This window comes from Coffea arabica, chromosome 1c, assembly GCF_036785885.1.
Source record: "Coffea arabica cultivar ET-39 chromosome 1c, Coffea Arabica ET-39 HiFi, whole genome shotgun sequence".
Lineage (NCBI taxonomy): Eukaryota > Viridiplantae > Streptophyta > Magnoliopsida > Gentianales > Rubiaceae > Coffea > Coffea arabica.
The window spans coordinates 42167726-42192219 of record NC_092310.1 but is presented as its reverse complement, the minus strand read 5'-3'; the positions used below and the strand labels follow the sequence as shown (position 1 = coordinate 42192219).

Below are 24494 nucleotides of genomic sequence, written 5' to 3'. Positions count from 1 at the left end.
GTGCATTTGTGTTTTCCCTATGCCAAAAAAAAAAAAACCAACACTACTCCTCTTTATTTACGTTTTGTGCCACTGGGTATGAAGTAGTTGTCTTTTACCATCCATTTGATCATAGAAAAGGTTAGTAAGAAGAACCAACATAAATTAGAGTTGCACATTTAAAGTATGAAGAGTTTATCAAAAGTTTTTATTTGTAGGACCAATAGAATGAAATACTTGAAATTGGAGTAACACTTAGCAATCTTGCTCTAATCCAAGCAATTATACCCAATCTTAGGTATAATAAGAACAACCTTGAATCAATTATGCACATGACATTGAAATATTTGCTAAAAAAGACATGTACAAGAGATCAAAACACACACACTAAATTATGCAAAAGCAATAATCATCGATAAAAGGTAGAAGTAACCAAGTTTTAGAATCCACTTCCCAAGGAATCCACTTGTTGAGGAGGTCTAGCCTAGTAATTAAGATGGAGGCCTTAGGACTTAGAGGTTCTAGATTCAGATGTCTCTCTTCCCTCCCCACTTGTTAAATCCCATCTCTAACTCCCTGCTAGAAAAAAATTTAAAACAAAACTTTTAAAATCTACTTATCACTTTTAAGAATTTTTTATTGAGATATAATTAGTATACATTGGAAGTTATATTCCATGATTTTGATATTTGATTGTCCTTCTATACTAGTGAGGTTTTTCTAACTTCATATCTTCTAGAAATACACAAATTAGAAATATAATATTAGAATTCTATCTCAAATAAAAGGTGATAAATACTGCAAAAAGTAATTGGATGAATTTTGCATTGTCAAATTTGTAAATAGATTCATTTATACTCTTAATGATAGGGACCTTTGAATCAGTACCCATTCAAGTTAGAAGATAGTTTGAAATGTTTTGATATCTGTCTATGCAAACTCTAAAATTAGGTAGTGATGTTATTTTGCAAACTCTATAAAATATTTTCTCTTAATTGCATTTTGAAAAGGTACTTTAAGTCCATAGACATAAATTTTAGTTACTTATTTAGGCTAATAAGAAGCTTAGTACTTGGATACACTAAAATTTTAGATAATTAGAAACTTGTTACACTAGGGATTTCTTGGATGTCATATACATGGAGAATACAGTCATTTATGTGGAACACTAGTTTTATTTTTTTCAGGGCAAGTTTTGTAATACTAGGAAAATCAAGTGCTTAACACATATATGAAATAGAGTATTCTTTCTTACACATAATTTGTTAAATTTATGAATTATTAAATAAAAAACTGATGTCATTGGAAGAAACAAAAAGAAAAAGTAAAGCAATCAATGGGCTCTTAGAGTTAAATTAGTCCCATAGTATAATCGTACAAACAAATCAAAAGAAGATGAAAATCCCTTGCCAACCATGGTCATGGCTTATGGAGAAAAGATTCAAGTTAATAAGTGGTACTATATATATTGCACCATGAAACATCTAGATCAAACAAAATTCTATGAAATTTTATTCCAAGTGGTAAATATAATAGAAAGTTATATGGTATACAAACTTAATATTTTTCTTTTTTCATCAAGGCATCTTCAGTTGTTCTCGATTCAATCTTTGTATTGTTTTCTCATTTTATAGATTCTTTATTTCATCATTTCTTATTTCTATTTTCAAGTTCGTTGTTTATTTTATCATGCTGAAACATGAATTATTATTGTACTAAAAAATAACAAAAATCTCTTTCTCTTTTCTAAGAATATTTAATATACTATTATAGAGAGCTTTGATTGTGCCATTATGAATTTTCACTTTATATCACAAAATGAAATACAAACTCAAATAGCTTACAAATTATTGAATCAATCAACTATAATAGTTATTGCCCTAGGAACATAGTTGAACATAATTGGTGAAGTATAGATAATTGTTCTAATAGGTCTAACCATGATTCTTATTATCTAATGGGAGTTGCTTACAAAGCCTCAATAGGATGGAATACAAGGATACTTAACTTAGATAAACTTATGAATAAGTCTTAAAACCATTGTTTCCATTTTAATCTTCATGCTGAGATAGTTGACATGAAACTATTTATAATTTAAGTACTCATTACTCCTTGATTTTTTGATTTAAATTGTTTACAGACAACTCTACTAGGCCAAAAAGGATAACAATATTTTTTTTGTAATTTTTATTTATCAATGGTTTATTGTAGTATTTTTTTTCACTTTTTTGGCTAGTTAATCCTAATAGTCTACTTTCAGATTTAAAAAAGGCTTTTATTTGTTTTGTATTTCTCAAAATTAATATTTTAAAAATATACATTTTCTTTCATACTTTGGTAACCTTATGAATGTATTGACACAATTTCCCATTCTTCAGTTGTCATGACTTTCTATATGTAGTTTTTTTTGTGATGTTAACTAAATATTTATTTAGCCATCTTAAGATACTAAAGAACATTTTTGTCAATGATAGTTCCAACAACAATGTTAGTTCCAACAGCTAGTTTTTCCTACATTAAATGCTTGACCAATATTGGAGAGCATTTTGGACTAAATTTTGGGATCTTATAAATACCTTAAAATCTGAACTTATTGAGGACTTTTGCTTACAATGATTACAAGTTTCTAAGAGTGATTTTGGTTAGAAAATACTCCACTTTGTACACTTCTATTCTTTGTAAGGTTGTAAAGCAAAGTATATTTCTTAATTGGTTGGGGCATTTAATTGTAGTATAGTGAAGGTTAACTTGAGTGAAGTTGTAAAACTTTTTGACTCAACTAAAGAGTGTCTAGGGTGAGCACAGAGTGAATATATACAAGGTTGCTTGCTTCACTAACAATTGAAGAAGCTAAGCTACTAGTGGATTCAACTCTAAGTCTGAAAAAAATTTGGGAAATTGTTTGGTTTGCAATTTCCTTTGTTTTTATTATTCTGTCTTTTACTACTTGATTGTGTAGTTAAATTGCCCTATCTTCCTTGTTATTTTGCTTGCTTAAGCGTATGATCACTTAGATAAATTTGGTTAGTTAAAATTGGTGAAATTTTGCCATAACTTGTTTAGTCTTATACAACCTAATTCATCCCCTCCCTCTTAAGTTGAATTTGGACCTTGCACTTGAGATAAAAGATACATGTATATATGTGTTTATATGTGTGTGTGTGTGTGTACAAACATGCACATCCATAAGCGCGTGTGTACTGTGGGTTAATGATAGGCCATTTATATCTTTTTTGGAAAAATTATTCAAAACGTCATTCACATTTCATCAAATAAATTTTTTTATCCTTCACTTTTAAATGTTAACTTTACACCCCTTACAAATTTAAATTAGTAAAATTTTGGTTTCAATCTAAGTTTTCGATCACTTTTTTACCTGAAAATCACCAGCAGTCAACATATAGTTATTTTTATGTGCAAAAAAAAATCAAATTTCACTTTTTTAGTGGTAAAAATGAATAGGGATTAGATCAGATCTCATTTTTATGGAAAAAATAAATATAGTTCGAGTCAGATCCTATTTTTTTGGGACAAAAATGAATATGGATCGGGTCATCTTACTATATAATAAAGCGTGAGTAGGAGTTTAGTGTTAACAAATAGTGTTAACATTTACCCTTCTAAAAATACCCTTCCAACGTTTACCATCTATCCACATTTTATTTGAAAAACTTCCTAGTCCTACGTAACTACCACTACATAACTATCTCTACAGTCTGCAATTAATTGATTAACTAATCCACTAATAAACATTGCATCATCTCCCAAAAATCTCTCTAAACAATTTTTTATTCCATATCTTTTTTATTATTTGCTTTTTTCTAAACTATGCACACATATAGTGTGTGCTCCACCCACTAGTTTATTTAACGATAAACGGGATCTAGCCTTTTTTGTCTCTTAAAAATGACCATGCGCAAGTTACGTGATGTATTTAAAGTACAAAAGGGTAAAAAACTTAGATTGGAATCAAATTTTACTGACTTAATTTTGAAAGAGATGTAATGTTACTATTTTAAAAGTGATAGATTGAACAAATTTGCTTCGCGAAATGTGAGAGATATTTTAAATGATTTTTCCTTTTTTTTGTTAAATGTGAATGATAGGCAATTGAGTTTGCATTTTACTAGTATTTCGATATTGTTGTGAACTTGGGAGCCGTATCACATTTTATTTATAAAAATTTAATCATAAAGATCCAGATGTTCCCTGTTTCTATTTTGTTGGGGACATTTTTTGACATTAAAGTAATAATTTAGCCAAGAAATATTCATTATATTGGTCAAGGATAAGAGAAGTGGAGTGCTAATAGTTTTTAGTAGAATGCCAAAATCATTGTCCTCAGACTTATTAATTGCATTATATGTCAATTTAACAATGATGATTAAAAATACATTCCAACAAGTTGAATGGAAGTCATGGATACAAAATTGTAAGCCATCCAAAATTTTATGCATGTTTTTATAGTATATAAATGTAAAGCGCATTACAGGTTTGGCACCATTATTGATCTTTACTGCCAGTGACTTCTTAGACTTATCAGCAACAAAACATACACCAAATGACCAAATTTGACACCTTGACTAAAATTATTACCAATAATTTTATTTTATTTTTTGTGTGAGAAGATGAGACACACAAGTTATGTCTACTTTTGGTGTCAACATGAAATTAAAGTTACAATTAGAATTCCAGTAATCCTAAATAAAGAACAAGCCTTACCATTAACCTGATCTTCAGTGTTTACAAATGGGATAGAACCACATCAATCACTCATGACTCAACCTTCAAACCTGATTTTCCTTCCAATACGTTCAGCAATTTATGTCATGGCCAATATATATACACGAGTGATATTATCCCAGACTTACTAAATATACATGGATCATAAACCTGACTGCAGAATCTAAAATGATGATTATAAGCAACAATTCCCATCTTTCACCTACAATATATTGCAGATTATTATCCAAGTTTATGAAACAAATACATCCCGCCTCTTCTTTATGTTGGTTGGTGCATCTGGTTGGCCTTTCTTCATCATGGCCACAAATTCATCATAGTTTATTCGGCCATCCTGCAAATGTTACAAGCGGTTGTTTGAGTGGGAAAAAAATTTGGAAGAAGAAAAAAGAGAATGCTAATGAAAGTCTTAGCATTAACAAGTTTTCTCCACAAAATGTTATTGATGAAAATGCATTGAAAATTATTATGAAATTATTCAAATTTTTCTTCAGCATAGAACATAATGAGAACCTGCCAAGTGTTAAAATTCTTTTCTTTCTTTTTTCCTAACTTATTATTTCTCTTTCTTTAAGAGCATCACTCTGGATTAAAATCGTACATGATTTTGGCATCAAGATTTTTTCTAGCAACAGAAATTCAACATAAATATTAGAAAAATGATTAAAATGTTTCTTTGTACTTACATTATCAGCATCAACTTCAGAAATGATTTCCTTTATATCCTTCCCATCACTCATTCCAAAATCCCGGAGAGCTTGCTCTAATTCTTCTATTGTAATGTACCTGATTAGATAGACAATATCACATTTCCACTCAAGGTGAAACAAAGCTCCTGAACAGTTGTTATATAAAAGAAAGAATTGATAACAAATATCAATTTTTTTAAAAAAAATAAATATTCAACGAGCTATTATTTATACCAAACATAGAAATCTTGAAATAGATTTTTTTTTCTTAAAGATAATTAAATATCATATCATCATCATTACCCGCTATTGTCCTTATCAAAGTATTGGAAGGCAGTGTAAAGGTGCTCTTCTCTGTCCATTCTATTCAGGTGCATTGTTGCGGTAATGAACTCCTCGTAATCTATGGTCCCATTCCCATCTGCATCAGCCTGTATTTTCAAATAAAAAGCGTTGACAAAAGAATAGGGTATAATATGAACCTAAACAGGTAATTCAACGATATGGTTACCCTATAATTTCAAAAGAACTATGTAAGTATTTATAAAAATAGGGATAGAAGAATCTAAACAGTTAGTTTAATCATATTAAAATATAACATATGATTAAAAGTGTCTGGAACTTCCAAAATGAATCAGAGTCTGTAATTTTTACTTGTTTCTTTACTTCAAAATGCCATGCATGGGAATTGGATACATAGCAACATATGATGCATTGGAACTTACTGCTTCCATCAATTGTTTAACTTCATATTCTGATAGCTTAGTCCCTTGCTCAGCCAATCCTTGCTTCAGTTCCTCAAGTGTAATTGTACCACTATTATCAGTATCCATGCCCTTGAACATTTGCTTTAGTCCCATGATCTCTTCCTCCGATAGGCAACCTGCAATAACCTGCTCATTCCAAGAAAGTAAAGGATCAGGGTAGTTGTTACATTAATTGGCATATCCAATTGAAGCAATTATAAGGACTAAGTCAACTGTGCAGTTAAAGAGATTATGCATATGGTTTTAGATTTTTTTTTATTGAATTCTAAACTTTTATTTGTCAACATTTAAATCCTTGAACTTTGCGAGTTGCGTGTGAGATTAGTCCTGATTTGAGTCAAGAAAGTTGTAGATGCATGTGGAGGAAGAAGATGAATGATGGAAGTTCTAAATTGACTTGTAATTATGTGCTAATACAAAAACATTAGAACAATTTGAATTTTTACACCATGACAATAGTATATTTTATGAAAATGCGTTTGGATAACTTCTTATTTGCAAAAAATTATTTGATTGTATAATAAACACATTTTTCAACAAATCTTTTATCTGTCTATCACTTTTTTATGTCACATATATTATATCATAAAAAGTACTATAATTTTCTTTTCAAAAAATTATTTCCAAACACACAGATCTTTACCCGAAGAGCAACTTTTTTGAATTTGTTCATGGCTCGGAACTGCTTGAGCCTGGCCAAAACAGCATTATCAAGAGGCGTATCAGGTGCTTCTCCATCTTCCTTGATCCATGGATGATCTGAAACAAATGACAAAACATTAGTTTAACATAACTCCATAAAAAAAAATACTCTTATCTTGTAGGATTTAAAATGGTACAAAATCCAGATACCATGCTACAGAAAAAAGAGCCTTGATATAGATCAGAAGCTAATGTGATTAAATTTGTGCCAATAATAGATTTTTCATACTTACTTAGGACCTGAACTGCTGTAAGTCTCTGCTTGGGATCAGAAGTCAACATTTTCTTTACAAGATCCTTTGCTCCGGATGAAATTGAAGGCCATGGATCACTTGTAAAATCCACGTGGCCACGTAAAATTGCATTGAATATGCCATTCTCAGACTCTGCAACACAATTTATTATGTCGTTTAGCGTTAGTGTGAAATGCATTAGCCACTCCTAAAGTTAATTAATCCCTTCATCCGAAAATTCTAGTGGATTTCTGGAATCTAACATTTTAGTAATAGGTAATCAATATGTTCAAAGGAGGCGGCTTTAGGTGAATTTTTAGCATAATCTTCTACTTCAAATTGTTTTGAGTGCATTGGTATATTTAAGAGCAAATCTTATGCATACTGATAGTGTATACATTATCACGGTTAAATGCGTGACATATATGTAAAATTTGAATTTCAAATTTAAATTTGAATTATGTGTCATGCATTTAATGATGAAAGTGTATACACTGTCAGTGTATGGAAAATTAATCCATATTTAAAAGTACTTTTTCAATAAGAAAGGGTTAGTGTAACAATAGTCTATGTTGACTTTAAAAATATAACTCTTTATCTAATGACATTCAAGAAGTAAATGTTTAAGATTAACAATGGAAATAAAGGAGGAACCGTAACACATTGGGAAGTTTTCTCTAACACATCTCCGGTAAAACCAAGTGGATGTTTTAAAACTTCGATTATTATCCATTGTTTCATGAAACATGTGTCAATTTGATAAGCAATGTAACAAGAGTTTAATAGGAAAAATCATAACAGAAGATCCTTTATCGGAATGGAAAAAAAACAAATGAAAAGCCTTATTTTGCTTTTGTTATTAACAAAAGAATGACCATGAAGAGGACTTAAGCCTTCAAGAAATAAGGAATTTATAAAGATAATACCAGCCCAGAAAGGAGGGACTCCACAAAGAAGAATGTATAACATAACCCCAACACTCCAGATATCCACTTCAGGTCCATATCTTCTCTTCAAGACTTCCGGTGCAATGTAGTAGGCACTTCCCACGATGTCTTTGAACGTATCTCCTGCCGTGGATAATGCAAAGGGATTGATTATAGAATCCAAGAAAAAAAGGAAACTAACCAAAACAAAAATGCAAGAAAGGACCATATTAGATTAATTAGCTAATGGCCCTATTGATTTCTAAGATTTGGGACTGCAATGGTAGCATCTTGAGATGTGATACTTAATTTTATAGTCTAATAATTCCCTATTTCACGAGTCTAATTAACAAATTTGAAGATTAACTCTGCTTGACAATTTTAAAGAAATTACTTGTTATTCTGAGTCTAAACTTCAAGAAATTTATCGTACTCTTAAGCTTATAACTATCTTGAGGTAAAAATGTTTCTCATGTAAGTAATACTTTGTATCTCAGCAACTTTCGTTGTCAGATTTATGATCTCTTGGTTTATTAACATTTTCGAGTCTGTAGACCTAATTCTTTAGGGGCACAAGTGTCTTGGTATAACATCCACTTGTTCTATCTTGCAAATGCACATTGATAAGTTGTTCATGCTCAATTAAAACTACATGTATCAAGTCAAGGAATCATATAGAGATATCAAATTTGGGGTTCAATTAAATAGTTTTCATCTATTCATCAGTATAATATAATATAGAAGTCCTTTGGATCAACAAGAATTATCACTTGAAAACAAACACAACAAAGAAAAATAGAACTCCACATTTATTCAACTATAGGCAAGACACTAGTCCATAATGTGAATTCTATTGATTTTCTTTTAGTTTGATGTTTTCTCTTATTTTCTGTACCAGACTAGAAAAAAAAAGGTAACTTGAATCATCAAGATAAGCTGACTAAAAAAATAAATAAATAAGCTGGCTAATTGCCATTAGCAAGGTTGGAGTATGCCTATAACTCATTACTTAGGTAGAACAAATTTTCTTATTTTCTCAACTATTTTGAATTAATTCCTTTACCCATGATCTTCTTAATGAGGTACAAATATTTGATTACTTAAACATTATTCATAGGCCTCATACATATCCATTTAATTAAACAAAATCTTAGATGATTTAGATTTCTTCTGCATGCCTGCATGGCTCAAGGACTTCTCTTCATCATGAAACAAAGAATTGAAAAAGTCTATCTTGAGCCTCCATCATTCTATACATACCCTATTCACAGTACACCTTTTCTCTTTTCTACATCATTGGAGGGAATTACTAAGGGCTGATTAAAAAAATTTTACATGACAAAAAAAAGTTTTCAACAAAATTCAGCAATTAAAAAAATAAATAAGATAAAAAAACACAATGACCTTCTAACCTTGCTTGTAAAAAACAGAGAGACCAAAATCTGTAGCCTTGAGAGGAGCATTCTCATCCTTGTTCAAGAGAAGGAAGTTCTCAGGCTTGAGATCCCTATGAATGACACCCATAGAATGGCATGTATGCACAATCTGAACAATAGTTCTGAGCAAAGATGCAGCAGCTCGCTCGGTATAATGTCCCTTGGCAATAATCCGATCAAACAGCTCTCCTCCAGCACACAACTCCATCACCAGATGAACTGAATGTTTATCCTCGTATGCTCCCTTAAGTTCCACAATATTAGGCTGGCCTGTCAAGTGATGCATGATCTGGACTTCCCTTCTAACGTCCTCGATATCCTCCTTGTTTACAAGCTTCCTCTTGGCAATGGTTTTGCATGCAAATTGCTCACCTGTTTGTTTGTTGGTGCACAAATGTGTAACGCCAAATTGCCCTCTTCCAAGTTCTTTTCCAATGGTATACAATGACCTAACATCCTCCATTGGACGGCCTAAAACCGGCCCTACTGGAGCCTGCTTTGAGGGCTTGGTGGAATGATTAGGAGAGGCTGAAGGAGGGGTAGTCCTAGGGGGTGTGGTAGCACTCTCTCCAGTTTTAGGTTCAGATTCTCCATTTTCGGCATTATTTTCAGGAGCAGCAGCATTGTCTGTGCTGCTCTGGGAGCAACAGTTCCCCATTCAATGATCAGGGCAGCTGTAGATCACCAAATGAGGACGAGGACGAGAAGAAGGGGTAAGAGATAAAAATATCAGATCACGATTTAGTGCGAGGGAGAGTGGGGTGGCGGACACCAAGGCCCGGAGAGAGAGCAAAGGAAAAAAAATGGGGTTTTGAGGAACCTTGAAAAGAAAAAAGAAATTAAAAATTTTGATCAAAGAGAGGGATCCATGCACAGCACGTACAAAAATGAAGTTAGAGGTGGATGAAGGAATATGGGAAACACTGCAATGAGCTGGTCATTGCAGATGGAATTGATGGTGAGGAATTGTAGGACAAATTAGAGAACTTTTGTTAATAATGTTTGCCTACATCCTTTGAATGAGTCTCTGGGGTGTAAAGACAGATCGTTGAGGAAAAATTACATTTCATACAAGAATGGTAGAGAGAATTTTAAGCCTAAAAAAGTGCTAGTGATTTTTGGTCCAGATTTAACGACCAGTTGTACGCATATTGTACGGATGACAGAACTGATGGTAGTTTCAATTTCAAGTCAAGCTTATTTTGACATGTCAATAGTTGTGAAAGTCGTATCAGTTTACAATAGTGCTACATCAGCTTATCTGAATGAGCCTTTGGGGTTGTAAAGACAGTTTGCTTTGCTACCTTGGATGTAGTGTTGTAGGCTTGTAGCATCTTTTGCTAGTTTGAAAATCTAAGCATCATTGTTTCCCTTTTTTTTTTTTTTTTAACTTTGTTTGTGTTGAAGGTGGCAAATTTCCGTCATTTTCAATTTTCTGATTAAGTAAATTTTTTTTATTGGAGTTAACTGTAATAAAATGGACAAAAATTGTGGTTTTTACGGTTAATTATATTCCAAGAAGATTCTATCTGGGATTATTCAAAAAAAAAAATCCCTGTTCTAAACATAATATACAAAAAAATCCCCTATGGTTTTAAAACATATAATACGACACTTCATACTTTGAATTAAATTGTAAAGGCGACGGAATCTATTAAAATTAACGGAGACGGACAAAATGACAAAAATGCCCTGATATAACTAAACAAAAGGCAACTCAACAAAATCATTTGTTTCATTCTCCAGAGAGAGAGAGAATTGGGAACTAAGGAGTAAAATAGGTATATTTGTTAAAAATTAGATATAAAAATTTGTTTTTAGATTCCAATAAGTCATTTCTGTTAATTTTAACGGATTTCGTCACATTTACAAATTAGTTTAAAACATAAGGTATCGTTTTGTATATTTTGAAATCACATGGAGCTTTTCTGTATATTAGGTTTATCACAAAAGAGTTTTTTTAAATTTTTTTACCTTTTAAATAATTTTTCCATTTAAAAGACAATAAGTGTGTTACTTAGGCCAGCCAAAAATTCTACTGATGAGAAAGAAGTAATAAAGAATATTCAGGGTTCCAGATTGGATAACTAATGCTATGGAACACCTGAGCTGTCTGTCAAAGGCTTTTCATCCTCTTCTCACCCTTTCAAATTTAAGTGTTCATTTCTTGTTTTTCGATTCAATAAATTGCTTTGGTTTAGTGATTGGGTTTCACTTACGCCTTAGGACACTAATTAAAGAAGTGAACATGTTTCTGTCCTTTCAACTACCATTTTCTTTTTGGTGTCAAAGTCCATCAAACTTTCAATGCGCAAAAATGCCATAACGTTATGATGAAGATTCTAATAATTGTTTCCCATCCTCTCATTTTTATCTACTTTTACCAAACAATATTTTCCAATATCTCCCTTGTTTATATCTCCTCATTAACTCGAACAAGCTGCTCTTTAACAAGATACCATTTTGTTTCAGTCCCCTTGTATCCCTTTCCACAGGAAGGTTTCCTTTCCCTTCCTGTCCGTTCTTTGATCCCAAACAGTTTCTGTAAATAAAATAAAATAAAAGTGCACAACAAGAAACTCTCTCTCTTCTCCTTTGGTCCCAAGTGAGTGCAATGCAATTACTCTATTTGGTTTCCACATAACCAAATCCCACAAAAACCTGGCTAATAAGAGCATAGAAATCATCAAGGGAACACCATTTTAACTATTCAGTATCGAACTCATACAACATTAAACCTTGAACAACAGATGTAGGTGCTTGCAAAAATATGCTAAAAATTCAGCCAAAAGTTTGATTCAGAGCAAAAAGTTCAACAGGTTGTTCACTTTTGTTTCCCTATGAACCATTGAAGCCAATAACAAATGTGAAACTAACAAAAAAAATAAAAGCAAAATTTCATTCAAGAAAATAAAGAATTCTATTCAATAGGTAGGGACTGACTGATCAGCCTTCAGTGCATATTGATGAATTCCTCCAGACACGTTGAAAACTCTCCTAAACCCCTGAGCATTAAACGTAAAGCAAGTTAAAGCTTCAGGTGGTATGAAACAACAGTTCCTAAAATTGAGATATTGTAGGGAGAAAGGTAGTAAATTACACTTATTTAAGTCCCATAACATTCTTTCATCAAAAACCAAGTAATAATGCATGCCATTCCAAGTATATAGGACAGTGAAGCACACATTAGGATGAACAAGAAATCCCAACTAGGTTATATTTCTCATGCAAAATGCAAAAGAGCCATCATGAATTAGTAACACAAGAAAATGGTGGCCAGGCCAAATATCAACAATCAGTATAATGGAGTCAAATGGCTATTACCACTAATGCTGTTCTGTTGGAAGTATCGGAAATCAAACAAAAACCAACATAACTACCAACAAAACATTAGAGGATACATGGTAGCATTGTCTCCCTGTACTGCTCAGCCTGTTTAAACAGACATAATGCAGGGTAACATTTGATTGTTTGAACACTTAAATGATGTGACCATTTAGAGATGAAGTTTTCAACATTCCATTCACGAAGTCGAAAGAGCAGCAAAATTGCCAGGCTCTGTTTTGATAGACTTTTCTCAAAAGTTTTCTGAACCAGCCACCTTGTTCAACCATATACCCCCTTAATCTACAATATGCTAGAGTAGTACTTTTCTTAAAAAACTTCTGAGAAAACCATCCACATGGAGCCTTACAAGAAATCTAATGAATCAATTTGTGCATGGAGGTGACCTTCAGCGATTTCAATCGCAATGAATGACATGCTATAAATGATCTTGGGAACAAACACAAGAATGCCTTAATTGGTATGATGATAGTATTATAAGGTTGAACGGCCATCTCTCAGGCTATTCAAAAAATTACAGATGAAACTAACGAATTCTTAGAACCATAAGATTTTTAGCAGGTACATAATTCACATCTGACATGCAGTTGAAGAAAATAGACACTCAGTATCAGAAAGGAGAACAATTTGAAAGATCTGAAGATCCTCAGTAATTATTCAAAAAAAAGAAGCATTAAATTGATTGAGCTACCTTGCTTTTGAATTGACTTTAATATTTCTTTATGCGCATATATATTGCATCACTATATCTCATAATCTGAACATAGAGACATATACTAAAGAGAAGACACGTAACAGATTCAGTTGCAGCCTATCAGTTCCTCGTTGAAACAACAGGAAAGAAATATTCCTCAAGTATGCTGACTTTATCACAGCAGAAGATACTCAAGATAAAGTGAAGTATAGATGAAGATGATCACCCCTTGGTGATGGAAATGTTGCTGAGTTTTTTTGAGGCAATTGAAGCCTCACCACTTCAGGACTCAAATTTACACAGTTCCAGTGCAGATCAGTACAGCAGAATTATGATTAGATGAAGGATATCAGCTGAACCTTCATGCAGACCTGTTTTAAGTGAATCAAGCACACCATAATGATAACGAGCTGAATTCAAGGTCTCTGTGACTAGTGACCAGACTAAACAGTTAATAGGGCATTGATGATCGGGAGATTAAAGAAGCCATCATTCCAGTCATTAGTGTCAAAGGTTCTAAGACCAGGTGAATACACAATGGAATACAAGTCACTGACATTGGCGCAAGATGTCATACCAGCTACCTAGTTTTTTAACTCAAGTTAGGAAGACATCTCCAAACCAACCAATTTCTTTAGTTCCTCAAATTCTTCATCCTGGTTTTATGAAATATTTAAGACCAATAGCTTGTTGCAAACTGTGTGAGTAGACTTCTTTTGTTCAGATCAATCTACTAAATAGTGAATTTGACCCTTTGGGTCCCCTTAAGAATATGTTTTGTAAAAGGCAGATCCATCATCTGATAGCACAATCCCTTTGTCAGAGCTCAATCAGAGACATAGCTAAATAAGGAAAATCACAAAGTATTAATGTGCTTTGCACGAAGATATTAGGGAAGCTTCTACTGAAGTCTGTTGAACTTTTCCTTATATATGTCTAAACTTGCATTACCTCATGAGAAATCCAGAGTTTTGTTATATGTGCTACTGCAGCTTTTATTTAATTTATAATGATAGTGTTTCAGAGGGTTTTACTGCTACGAAGCACATGGAGCATGCAAGCAATAATTTATGGAGGTTTAACTGCACCTTTAGGTACAGAAACAAACAAGTATTCTACTTTAAAGTCTCTCCCATCAAAAGCTGAATGCTATTCATGTGTGTTTTGTTGATGACTTTGCCACTAACTACAGGGGCTACTACAGTCTGTATATCAGAAAGCTCTTTTGTGGATCAGACACACACGCTTTCAGGACGCAAAGTAAACTCTGGAATAGGCCTCATTAAAAATTAGTGATACGTTCCAAACACTTTATTGTAACTTTGCTGACAAGTTTTATAGCTTCAAATTCATTGCAAGCGGGAATCTATGAAGTCTTTCCCTACTTGATCAAATTCTGACAGAGAGCATGCAAAAATAAAAAAAAAATTCAATGTGCACAAGTCTTCTCCCTTTCAGCACTGCAATGCCAAGAAAATAAGTTGCGCTGGAATCTTCTTCCTTTAAGATATGCTTGTCTAGCCTTCCTAGACCAATACATATCATTTTTGTTACATTCTCTAGTGAGTGTTTGCTTTAAATCTTTTGTCAGTCTCTGGTATACTCATCTCCCCTATAATCTATACAGTTTCTTCTACAGAGTGAGTCAAATTCCTTCGATTCCACTGCAATATAGCCAAGCGGCATTTCTTGATTGCCTTGAAATCTTGGAAGCCATGTCTTAAAAAATAACTATAAAATACACTCCCTCTGTTCCCTCAATTATATCCTGCACACCTTTTAGTCATCCCCAAATATTTGTCAAAATAGCTAAGGAAGTTTATTTAGTTTTTAAATCTATCGACTTGTCCAGCGAAGAGACAGCTGATTTGCTTATAGTGGCCCACTATGTACTATGGAAGATCAGATTAGCTTCACTTTGCTGAGTGTCTAAGATGCAGCCCAAACTTGAAGGTGCAAGGGGCATACCAAAATTAATTGGGTTAAAGGTGAAATTTGCGCATTTAAGTCTACAGATCTACGCTGCTGATAAAATAAACTCTCCCAATTGTGACTATCTTAACAGGACAAAGGGAGTATCAGGTTCTTTTCTACACTGCGCTTCTGTCTAGCATCAAGACATACTGATCCGAAGCCTGATTTTATTGACCATAGAACAATTTATCTTAACAGTCTCCTTCTGGATCCAAAAGTTTTATCAAGCTCTTTCTAAGAATAGATTTATTTAAAGACTTGAAAGGAGTCTTAGTCTTGTAGCAAGAGTTGGTGGTAACTCATGGGAGGACCAAGGCAGCAAAATGAAGAAAAGTTCCAAAACACAAATAAGAAGTTATTGCAACCAAGAACTTTATTCTATCTCCCACCATTTTGCCTTGAAGGAACTCTTACACACAATTTTGTAGTGATTCTTCCCTTTCAAAACTATGGTTTTGAAAATAAGAAAAACAAGAAAGATAAAATGTTATATACTCAAAAAAGAAAATTAAAAGTTTTCAAAATTCCACACACATGATCATTACCCAAGCAGTGCCTTCTAAGATTGAGAAGAGATGCCATACTGAAGTGACACTCATCGAGGAACTTATTCAGACTGCAAGCTTCTTATGTTTCTCTTTTTTAAATTTAATAGTCTATCAAAGAAGGCTGGGCAGGACTATTAACTGAAGAAAAATGAGGTTGAAGCCAATTCCAAGGAAAAACAAGAATTGGTCCAAACAAATGAACATTAAGCACTAAGATAATAAAAACTCAATCATTATGTGCCAAAATGTGGAGATTGAAAGCCTTCTACTTGGCAAGACAAATCAATTCAATGATACATTGATAACACAGGAATATCACAAAGGGTAATCCAACCAAAAATCTACACTGTAAGATTCAGAAAAACAGGCCATTTCAACATTTTCAAATTTCAATTATCAAGAAATGGGGTTTGTAACAAAAGGGAAAGCCTAAATATTTTGGAATCACATACAATAATAAGATTCTAAAACTTCGAAAGAATTTTAGAAGAATCTAAACTGTCAAATAGGCCTTAGATTAATCCAAAAAATAAAATTTGCTAATCACATTGTCTCCAATACCTTCACATTCCCATTCCCAATTATCGATCTCTTGGAGTTGTTCGCTAATGATCCAAATTTGCTATCATATCTAATTCATCCAAAATGCAAAGTTTACATTACTTTGAATATGGGGGAAAACATATTATCATTTCAAACTCACGATTTCACCTCGAAATATTAGATTCACTAGGTTTAGGAGACCCCAGTTGTGAATATGTCCCTAAATGCTTCAAGCTAATTGACTTTTTTCTGATATCTGCCAAACACTATGCAGGTTTAACAAGATGTCCATATAGACAGACTTGATCATAATATAAATCTGAAACATATAACTTAACTGGAAACTAGGAAATCACTTGAGTCAAGCACACGTTAGTTTTAGATGACATTAAAAACTCACTCCACTCATAAATTCATGCGAGTAATGGGAAGACTTTACCTGTGTTTGCAACCACATGGCAACTTGTAAAGACCTCACGCCATGGTGACACTGCATCATTGACCAAAAGCAACCAGTCAGAGCAGATATCACTAAGTGGAGAATCCAAGATGGTAAAAGTTAAAGGTAGAAAACATGAAAAAGAAGTCAAGCTCATTAAACATAATGCAGATAACACTAAGTATATATCAGCATATATGAGTACTGGCTTAAGATAAAGGTAAATCCCTTAAAAAAGAAAAAGAATAGAAATCAATGATTACATTTGACATCATAAAATAAATTCCTGCCAAATAAGGTAAACATATTCTAACCATGGTAGAACAACAAACTGGCAATGAGAGGATGACAAATAATACCCAAACTGCTGAGAGGTTCTAACAATAAATATTGCACACTAGCAAGCCTTTGGCACCTGCGTAAGAAAATCTTATAATCTGACAAAATGCCCATCCAAGAACAGACTTTTTTATCAATCCGTTGCATGAAAAAGCATAAAAGTCATATAGCTAGACATGCACGTGCAAGAAAAATTATGATTTACTGAAGTTGATTACATAAAAACATTTTGGCAGGCAAATGAATGGAACATCGTCAGAGTAGAATAGACTTGCAAAGTAAACACAAGAAGCAGCTTAAATAGGTAACCATTTAAGGATTTAAAAACTTAAATAAAATAGCAACAACTAACAAAGTTTAGGCTATAGCACCTTGCATGTGAAGACCAAAAGTAACAAGACATGACTTGCTAGATTCTGCATATCAGAATATACTACTTAAAGTAAAGAGGAGAAAATATGTACACACCATGACATATGTGTCTTTTTGAGGATCAAATCTCGTTGCAATTTCAGGACCCCAGTTTCCAAACTGGCGAAGTGGAAGAACCTGAAAACTGGGTAAAGAAGCTTTGGCCCTGTTTCAGAGAATAAACAGTATGAGGAATGTGTTCGATCCCAAATCCTAAAAAAGAAAATTCTCTCTATTGGTGTTTTGCTTTATCATTGTTATGAGTATGCAGGGGCCGGGTTGGTGGGTATTACTGCAGCTGCAGCTGCCACGGGTAACTTCAATCATTCCTCTTATTTATTATTAGTCTTCCAAAAAAAAATTATGATTACCTGCAACCTGCAACTTATTCATGCAAAGCTGGACATATTTGTCAGGAAATCAAGTTCTTATAAATTACTAGAACCTTCTTGCCAAAGTTCCATCAACAATTGAGACATTAGCAATAAGATGTATGAATAAAATGAAAAGGTTCCCCCAACTTCCTGATGCCACAAGTCCTCAAGTTGTCATTGAATATGACTATGTTTTAAACACATAGCATTAGCAATATGAAGCCCATAATGAAAAGCATCATATATAGAATGCATCCTATCTGACATGTGACAAACATTTTCTGTTTGCAAGAATTTACAGGGTTGGTTCTTCAGTTCCTGTAACAATCTTGAATACTCAACATTCTTGTTCAGAAAGCAATATCCACAGACGAAAAACAAATATGGCACTCAACAACATATCAACAGAGTGTATGCCATCCTTTTATTCCACCTTAAGACTACAATACCTTTTAGGTAGAATACTTTGAAATATTCAAGAAGAACAAGATGGATAAAATGTTTCAAGTGCAAGTTAAAACATGCAGTCACATGGGATAAGATCATACACTTCTTCTGGTTCTCGAACATCAATCAGTTGAGCCTCATCTAAGAAAGAGGGATCTTGCATCTTTTCATGAAGCTCTGCAGGTGCAATTTCTTCAAGTATTGATTCTTCCCTTCAAATGAAAGCATGGACATGGTAAAAGACCAGCATTGTTTGCATCATAATACCAAATTTTGTGAGCTTACCTTTCAGAAAGAACTTGCAATAGATGCCAACCGAATTTAGTTTTACACTTTACAACGTTGTTCAATGAAGCAGAAAATGCAGCCTCCTCAAATTCTGGCACCTAATAAGTTCCAAGATGCAGAAAAATAACTCAAATGGCAGAGATGATAACTACATTATGAGGACGCGGACGTAGGTCTTCAATTGAGTTAAATTTACTATCTTGATTCTGTTAGGAAAAAACTGAGCATAATAAACTGCAGCCACTCCCATTGATGTGTAACATGTACCACTGGCAATCAAAATTCTAATACCACCATATGCCCCTTAACAGGTAACTGTTCCTCAGCAGATATTCTAACACGGGGAACTACTGTATTAGTGAAACAGCCATTAGTACTGAAATAAATTATTAGCTTTATCCAGATAATATCAGATAAGATTCTACCCAGTTGATTCAACTAATTTGTTTATCTGGCAGCCAAAACACAGAAATAAGTACAGATATTCAATACTTCGGATTGTTTTTTCTTTCCTTGTGGAAAAGGAAATAATGCACCAGAATGTGAAATACCTGATAAAGCATTGACATGAGATTCAGATACTACATTCAAGAAGTGAAAGCAAAACAACCAACGAAAGCCTTCAAAGGAGCTTTATTTGATGCTAAATAGAAAACCAAATCATGTGCACAAAATCTGCTGTCTTTGCAGCTTGTTGCTGAATGAAAAATGTCTTATCATTACCACCACCACTGTGTACTTCAATTCACTCAAATAATTGTAAAATTTCTAGAAGATTGAAAAGGGAAAAAAAGGATGTAACCGAGTTTAAGTTATTAAAAAAAAATCGAACTAAGGTCCCGAAATTCTCTTTAACAGGCACAGAACAGCATTTTACCAACCCCACCTGAAATGAAAAAGATAGTTGACCAAAGAAAATTGAGCTTCCAGATTGAAAAGCGTACACGATATGTAATTGTTGGTTCATTGCTTCGAGTAACAATTATGCTTAGCAAATCTTTTCTTACACTCAAATTCTTTTTGTTGCTAACTGATGAACTTGAGAGAAATCTTTCAAACTCTAGTACCAGGATCCGCCTTGAAACAAGTCAACAAAATAACAGGTCATCAAGAATTTTTTCAGCATCTAGAATTGTTTATCGATCTAGCAATATGAGCTATTGTTAGCATTCTGAACAGATGTCTATTTTGCTTTTTCTATTCTCTTTTCATCCCCAGTCCATATCTGTAGGACATTTGAAACACTTAAAAAGCTCCTAAAAATTCTTTGCTTCATGGTAACCAGTCAAAGCTGAAATCAAAAGTCTAAATCTAGGGAGTGACAAGATCATCTTGCTATATTGACCAAAAGGCTGAACAAACAGCCATGTATTCGCAACAAAATGCAAGAGCTTCAATGTAACTGTTCAATTTGTCTCTGGAGTAAAAGCATGCCTTATTAATAACCATGAAAATTAAGATCTTCAATGTCAGATTCTAATTTTGAAATCATAGGGCAAGTGTGCATGTGGGGCAGCAAATCTGTTCCTATTCTTCTTTTCTATACTAGTTTTCATTGCATCACAATGCCAAGTGAAATCGTTTGATGAATCTATTGCCCCCAGAAGCGCTTGTAACTAATACCAAATTGTAGTATATGTGCTTGGTCTATGATTAAGTACTAAGGTCCAATAGACAATATAATGTTGCCCGGCCATTCTGCATGATCACTCTAGCATGATATGCCGTGTTCTTTGAACAAACATTTCGAATTTCTGAAGTCTTCATATTGCTTTTCCTTGAAGTTTGACTAGTTATTTCACAGATTGTGAAGCACAAAGAAACTGCATGAGCACTAATTACTAATCAAAATAGCCATTCGATGTGTATCTGTCCATTGTAATATGAACAAGTTTTCCATATTCAAAAGAGTTTTGAGTTCTGTTTAGAGTTCCTAAAACAATCCCTGGACAGAACTCATTCATGTAGCACATTGGTAACAAAATGTCACTGCAGGAAATACCTAAACCATAAACGTAGAATAAAGATAGGTATTCCGAGAACCTTTACATTAACTGCTCCAGCACGTGCAAATAAATGTTTATGAGCTGTTTACTATGAACTCTATACTTGGTACAAAAGCTTAAGCTTCCAAATGAAGCCCCCTGTGTATGTCTTTAATCAACACTTTAGCATACACACGGAGCCTCATAGGTTTATTATCTTGACCGCCTTGAGTTAGATCCTGACATTATTGCCTCCCCAAGCTCATGATATCTTATAAGTTAAGCTCATTGAGCAAGTAATGCATTTATATCATTCACTGGAAGCAAAATAATGAAGCAAATGAAAATAATATAGATTAATATGGGCATTATATAGCACATATCTGTCTGGAACAGAAATAAGCACAAAGGAATACCATTTGTCCCTTCCTCACCCAACCAAGCATTCCCCCTTCCTCTTTTGATGGACAAATTGAATATTCGACAGCCAAGTCGCTTATATCCTCTCCTGAATACAACATAGATTTCATTATCGGAACAACTTAATCAGACAAACATAAAAATCTTGCTTTTAGAAATAACTGATATTCAATGGAAGATATTGAATACAAAAGCCAAGATCAAAAGCAACTTGCTGTTGCTTTTCTTGAAAATGCCAGATAAAAGGGCTAATAGATGATGATCGTCATACAAAAAGTACACAAGAACTAAAAAAGACCTTGCGTGATTCTTTTCTGTAGCTCCAGCAGAAGCTTAAGATCATCTTCTCTCACAAGCAGATGCTGAACTAATATTTCCCTGCCAGCAGTGGAACCACTCAAGCTCTCAGAGCCACCACTCCCAGCACTAAACGAGGCTGAACACTCCAATTATTAAAATAATAACAACAAGAAGTAATCATGAAGCTGAATGAGAAAAGAAATATGTAATATTAGGGATGTAAAAATCATTGATGTCATGGGTGTCTGTATGAGAAAAAAATAATTAAAATAATGGATTACTATTTATTTCTTTTCAATTTTAAACCACTAATAGTACATCAAGCATGTGCTTCAAGTGTCCAACATATACTGGTTAGTTCCTTTGTGCTTTCCAGGCTAAATTTGGGCTCAGCCTTCTATTCAGTAACTGAAGCTAAACAACAAACGTAAAGTCAAAATTGAACAGTAAAGTTTTCACTTGGCAGTTGGTTCTTAAGTTCCAATTGTTCAATTCATTATATATCATGATCTAGTTGGCAGTACTGCATCTAGTTGCACCTGATTTTAGCTGAAAATGCATCGATGCTTGATTTGTTTTCTTTCAAGGTAATTACAGTTTTAAGTAGAAAATCAAAATAAAAAGGGAAAAAAAAGAACGAACACAGTGATAAGTTGCAAGCTAAGTTTATGGAAGAAGCTACTTATAGTTGCTTTCTGGTGCAAATGAAGCAGTAAAACTTAAAAAGAATGCTATACTATGATCAACTCAAATTGCCAGTGCCATTAGTCTTAGACTGGTGAAATGTACGCAACAACACAAAACATGAGCACACAAATATGACAATGAACGAGTACATTGTAAATATACGACCAACCAACGTCTCTAACCATTGAACCGATTTTAATTTTTTTCCCCAATTTTGTCACATCTAGACCAAGGGTGTACTCAAACTGCTATATTCCAGTTCCAGCTCCAGAAAAATGTAAAAAGCTCGAACTTGATTTCAAGCTAATCCCTTGAGACAAGCTCAAACTCAGCTCACATGGTATGATAAGATCAAGTTCAACTCATCTGAGTTGAGCTCAATTCTGTGAGCTTGACGTCAGGCTCAATCAAGCTTCAGTGATATAAATTAATATCTTACATTCCCCAAATAAGGTACACAACAGACCTTTCACATTAACAGACAAAAGAACATTTACCAATCAATTAAGCTCTCACATGTAGCTTAAACTGTATATTGGACCCATTCACCTCATGGTAAACTACATTCACAAATATCAAGAAAATAACTAATTTATGAACTACTCCAAAAAAAAATTGCCACTTTCCCCTAAAAAATTTGGAAAAAAGGGGAAACACAAAATAGTAGAGGGAAGATGGAGTTTGATAGAATGACAAACCTGTGAGGCCTCTGGGACAAAACTGATGAATGCCCGCCATAGGAGGTATCCCTTTGAAACTGGAAGAGTAAAAACGACGAGGCAAATCGGGTGTACCTAAAAGGGCTTTCTTGGAGAGCATTGTCTGATGATGCAGCAGAGAAAATTTAACAGGGGAAGAAGTAAAAAATGGTTCCGATAATGGTGATGATGAGAAGTTGAGAGAAGGGATGAGGGTTAAGAGAGATGGAGCAGAGGAAACTGGTGGTAGTAGCGAAGAAGATGCTCTTAACATTTCTTGATCCTTGGCAAATTTCTTGCAGAGAATAATATGGCTTTGATGGTTCTGTTACTAAAATAAAATAAGGCTTTTGCTTGATTTAGGTTTATTTGGAGACAACTCGGGAGGTTCTCTGCTATGGGAATTCTTTGATTCTTTCTACTAGTTATGAAGGCACAAATGTGTAGGGATTTTACTAAGAATTTGTAGATGGATAATTATTACTTTTTATTTAAGTATAAGTGGGATTGCTCAAATTTACAATCCCTTCGTCAAATCACCTGATCCATCCTCTTCCAAAGATGGATAATTATCTGGTAGTTACTAATGTAAAGTTATGTGATAGTTATTAATGCATGATTGGTCCCACACAGTTTGTTAAATTGTATTCAAATGTTTGAGTTTTACAAAGGTAAATTAATTAAGAAAAGTGTATAAATGTAATGGTTGGTCTAATGGATTGTGCTTATTGGGCACTTTGTGTTAAGATGTATTCAAGTGTTAGAGTTTTACAAAGCTAAATTAATTAGGAAAAGTGTATAAATATAAGAGGGGGATAATAATTGTTAATGTATGTATACATATTAAGTTAGATGGAATTTAGGTGTATTAGTACACTTGTTAAGAAAATCCATTAACGTGAATCCTATGAAACGGTTTCTCCACCATGTGAATAGATTTATGGATTGTAACTTTTATATATAATATAGTCATAAATCATGAATTAATCCTCGTGAGAATACAAGGGACATCCATATTTTAGTTGTTTCATAACAAATCAAGAATTCTTTTAGATAAATAATTAAAAAAAAGAAGAAGAAGATGGGAGATACTATATCATGTGTGATAGATTTACAATGGTAGGGTGGATGTATACATTCTTTTATTTATTTATTTATTTTTATGGAGTGGGTAATTTAAGTATAATTGATTTAACAGGTAACCAATTAGTTTGTTTGTTGTAGTAGGTGACTAATTTAGTGGGCGTTTAACTTTTAATGGGTTGGTTACTTAATAACTAATTGAGATACATTCCAATGGGTGTTTTGGAGTCCCTCGTTAAGATATTTAAAATTTACCTAATTTAGCTTGTGAATGCAGATACCGCCCCTGCATTCGGATATCTTCACAAATGAGTTCCATTCTTGCCAAAAAAAAATTGAGACTAAATTAACAATTGAAGCCATTTTAAAGTGTGTTCTATTGATTCATCATGTGGCTTGTTGATTGATGATACCATTGTCTTATGTCAAGATTTCATGTGTTGG

General features: G+C 33.4%; 2 protein-coding genes across 3 annotated transcripts; both read right to left on the bottom strand.

Annotated features, from left to right (window-relative positions):
• Nucleotides 1-4734: 4734 nt before the first annotated feature.
• LOC113713246 (calcium-dependent protein kinase 17-like) lies at nt 4735-10133 on the bottom strand. The gene is made up of 8 exons (XM_027237281.2): nt 9452-10133; nt 8040-8183; nt 7114-7266; nt 6822-6937; nt 6137-6304; nt 5715-5842; nt 5409-5508; nt 4735-5056 (listed from the first exon to the last, which is right to left on the bottom strand). The coding sequence occupies exons 1-8, from the start codon at nt 10131-10133 to the stop codon at nt 4955-4957; spliced, it is 1593 nt and encodes a 530-aa protein (XP_027093082.1). The 3' UTR covers nt 4735-4954.
• A 2095-nt stretch (nt 10134-12228) lies between these two features.
• On the bottom strand, nt 12229-23386 carry LOC113723825 (rhodanese-like/PpiC domain-containing protein 12, chloroplastic). Of its 2 annotated transcripts, XM_027246797.2 has the most exons (8): nt 22968-23386; nt 21581-21718; nt 21279-21370; nt 18875-18975; nt 18691-18801; nt 17826-17934; nt 17019-17069; nt 12229-12480 (listed from the first exon to the last, which is right to left on the bottom strand). In XM_027246797.2, the coding sequence occupies exons 1-8, from the start codon at nt 23239-23241 to the stop codon at nt 12400-12402; spliced, it is 957 nt and encodes a 318-aa protein (XP_027102598.2). In that variant the 5' UTR covers nt 23242-23386; the 3' UTR covers nt 12229-12399. The 2 variants fall into 2 exon arrangements, with proteins under 2 accessions (XP_027102598.2, XP_071923995.1); XM_072067894.1 differs by lacking the exon at nt 21581-21718.
• Nucleotides 23387-24494: the final 1108 nt, after the last annotated feature.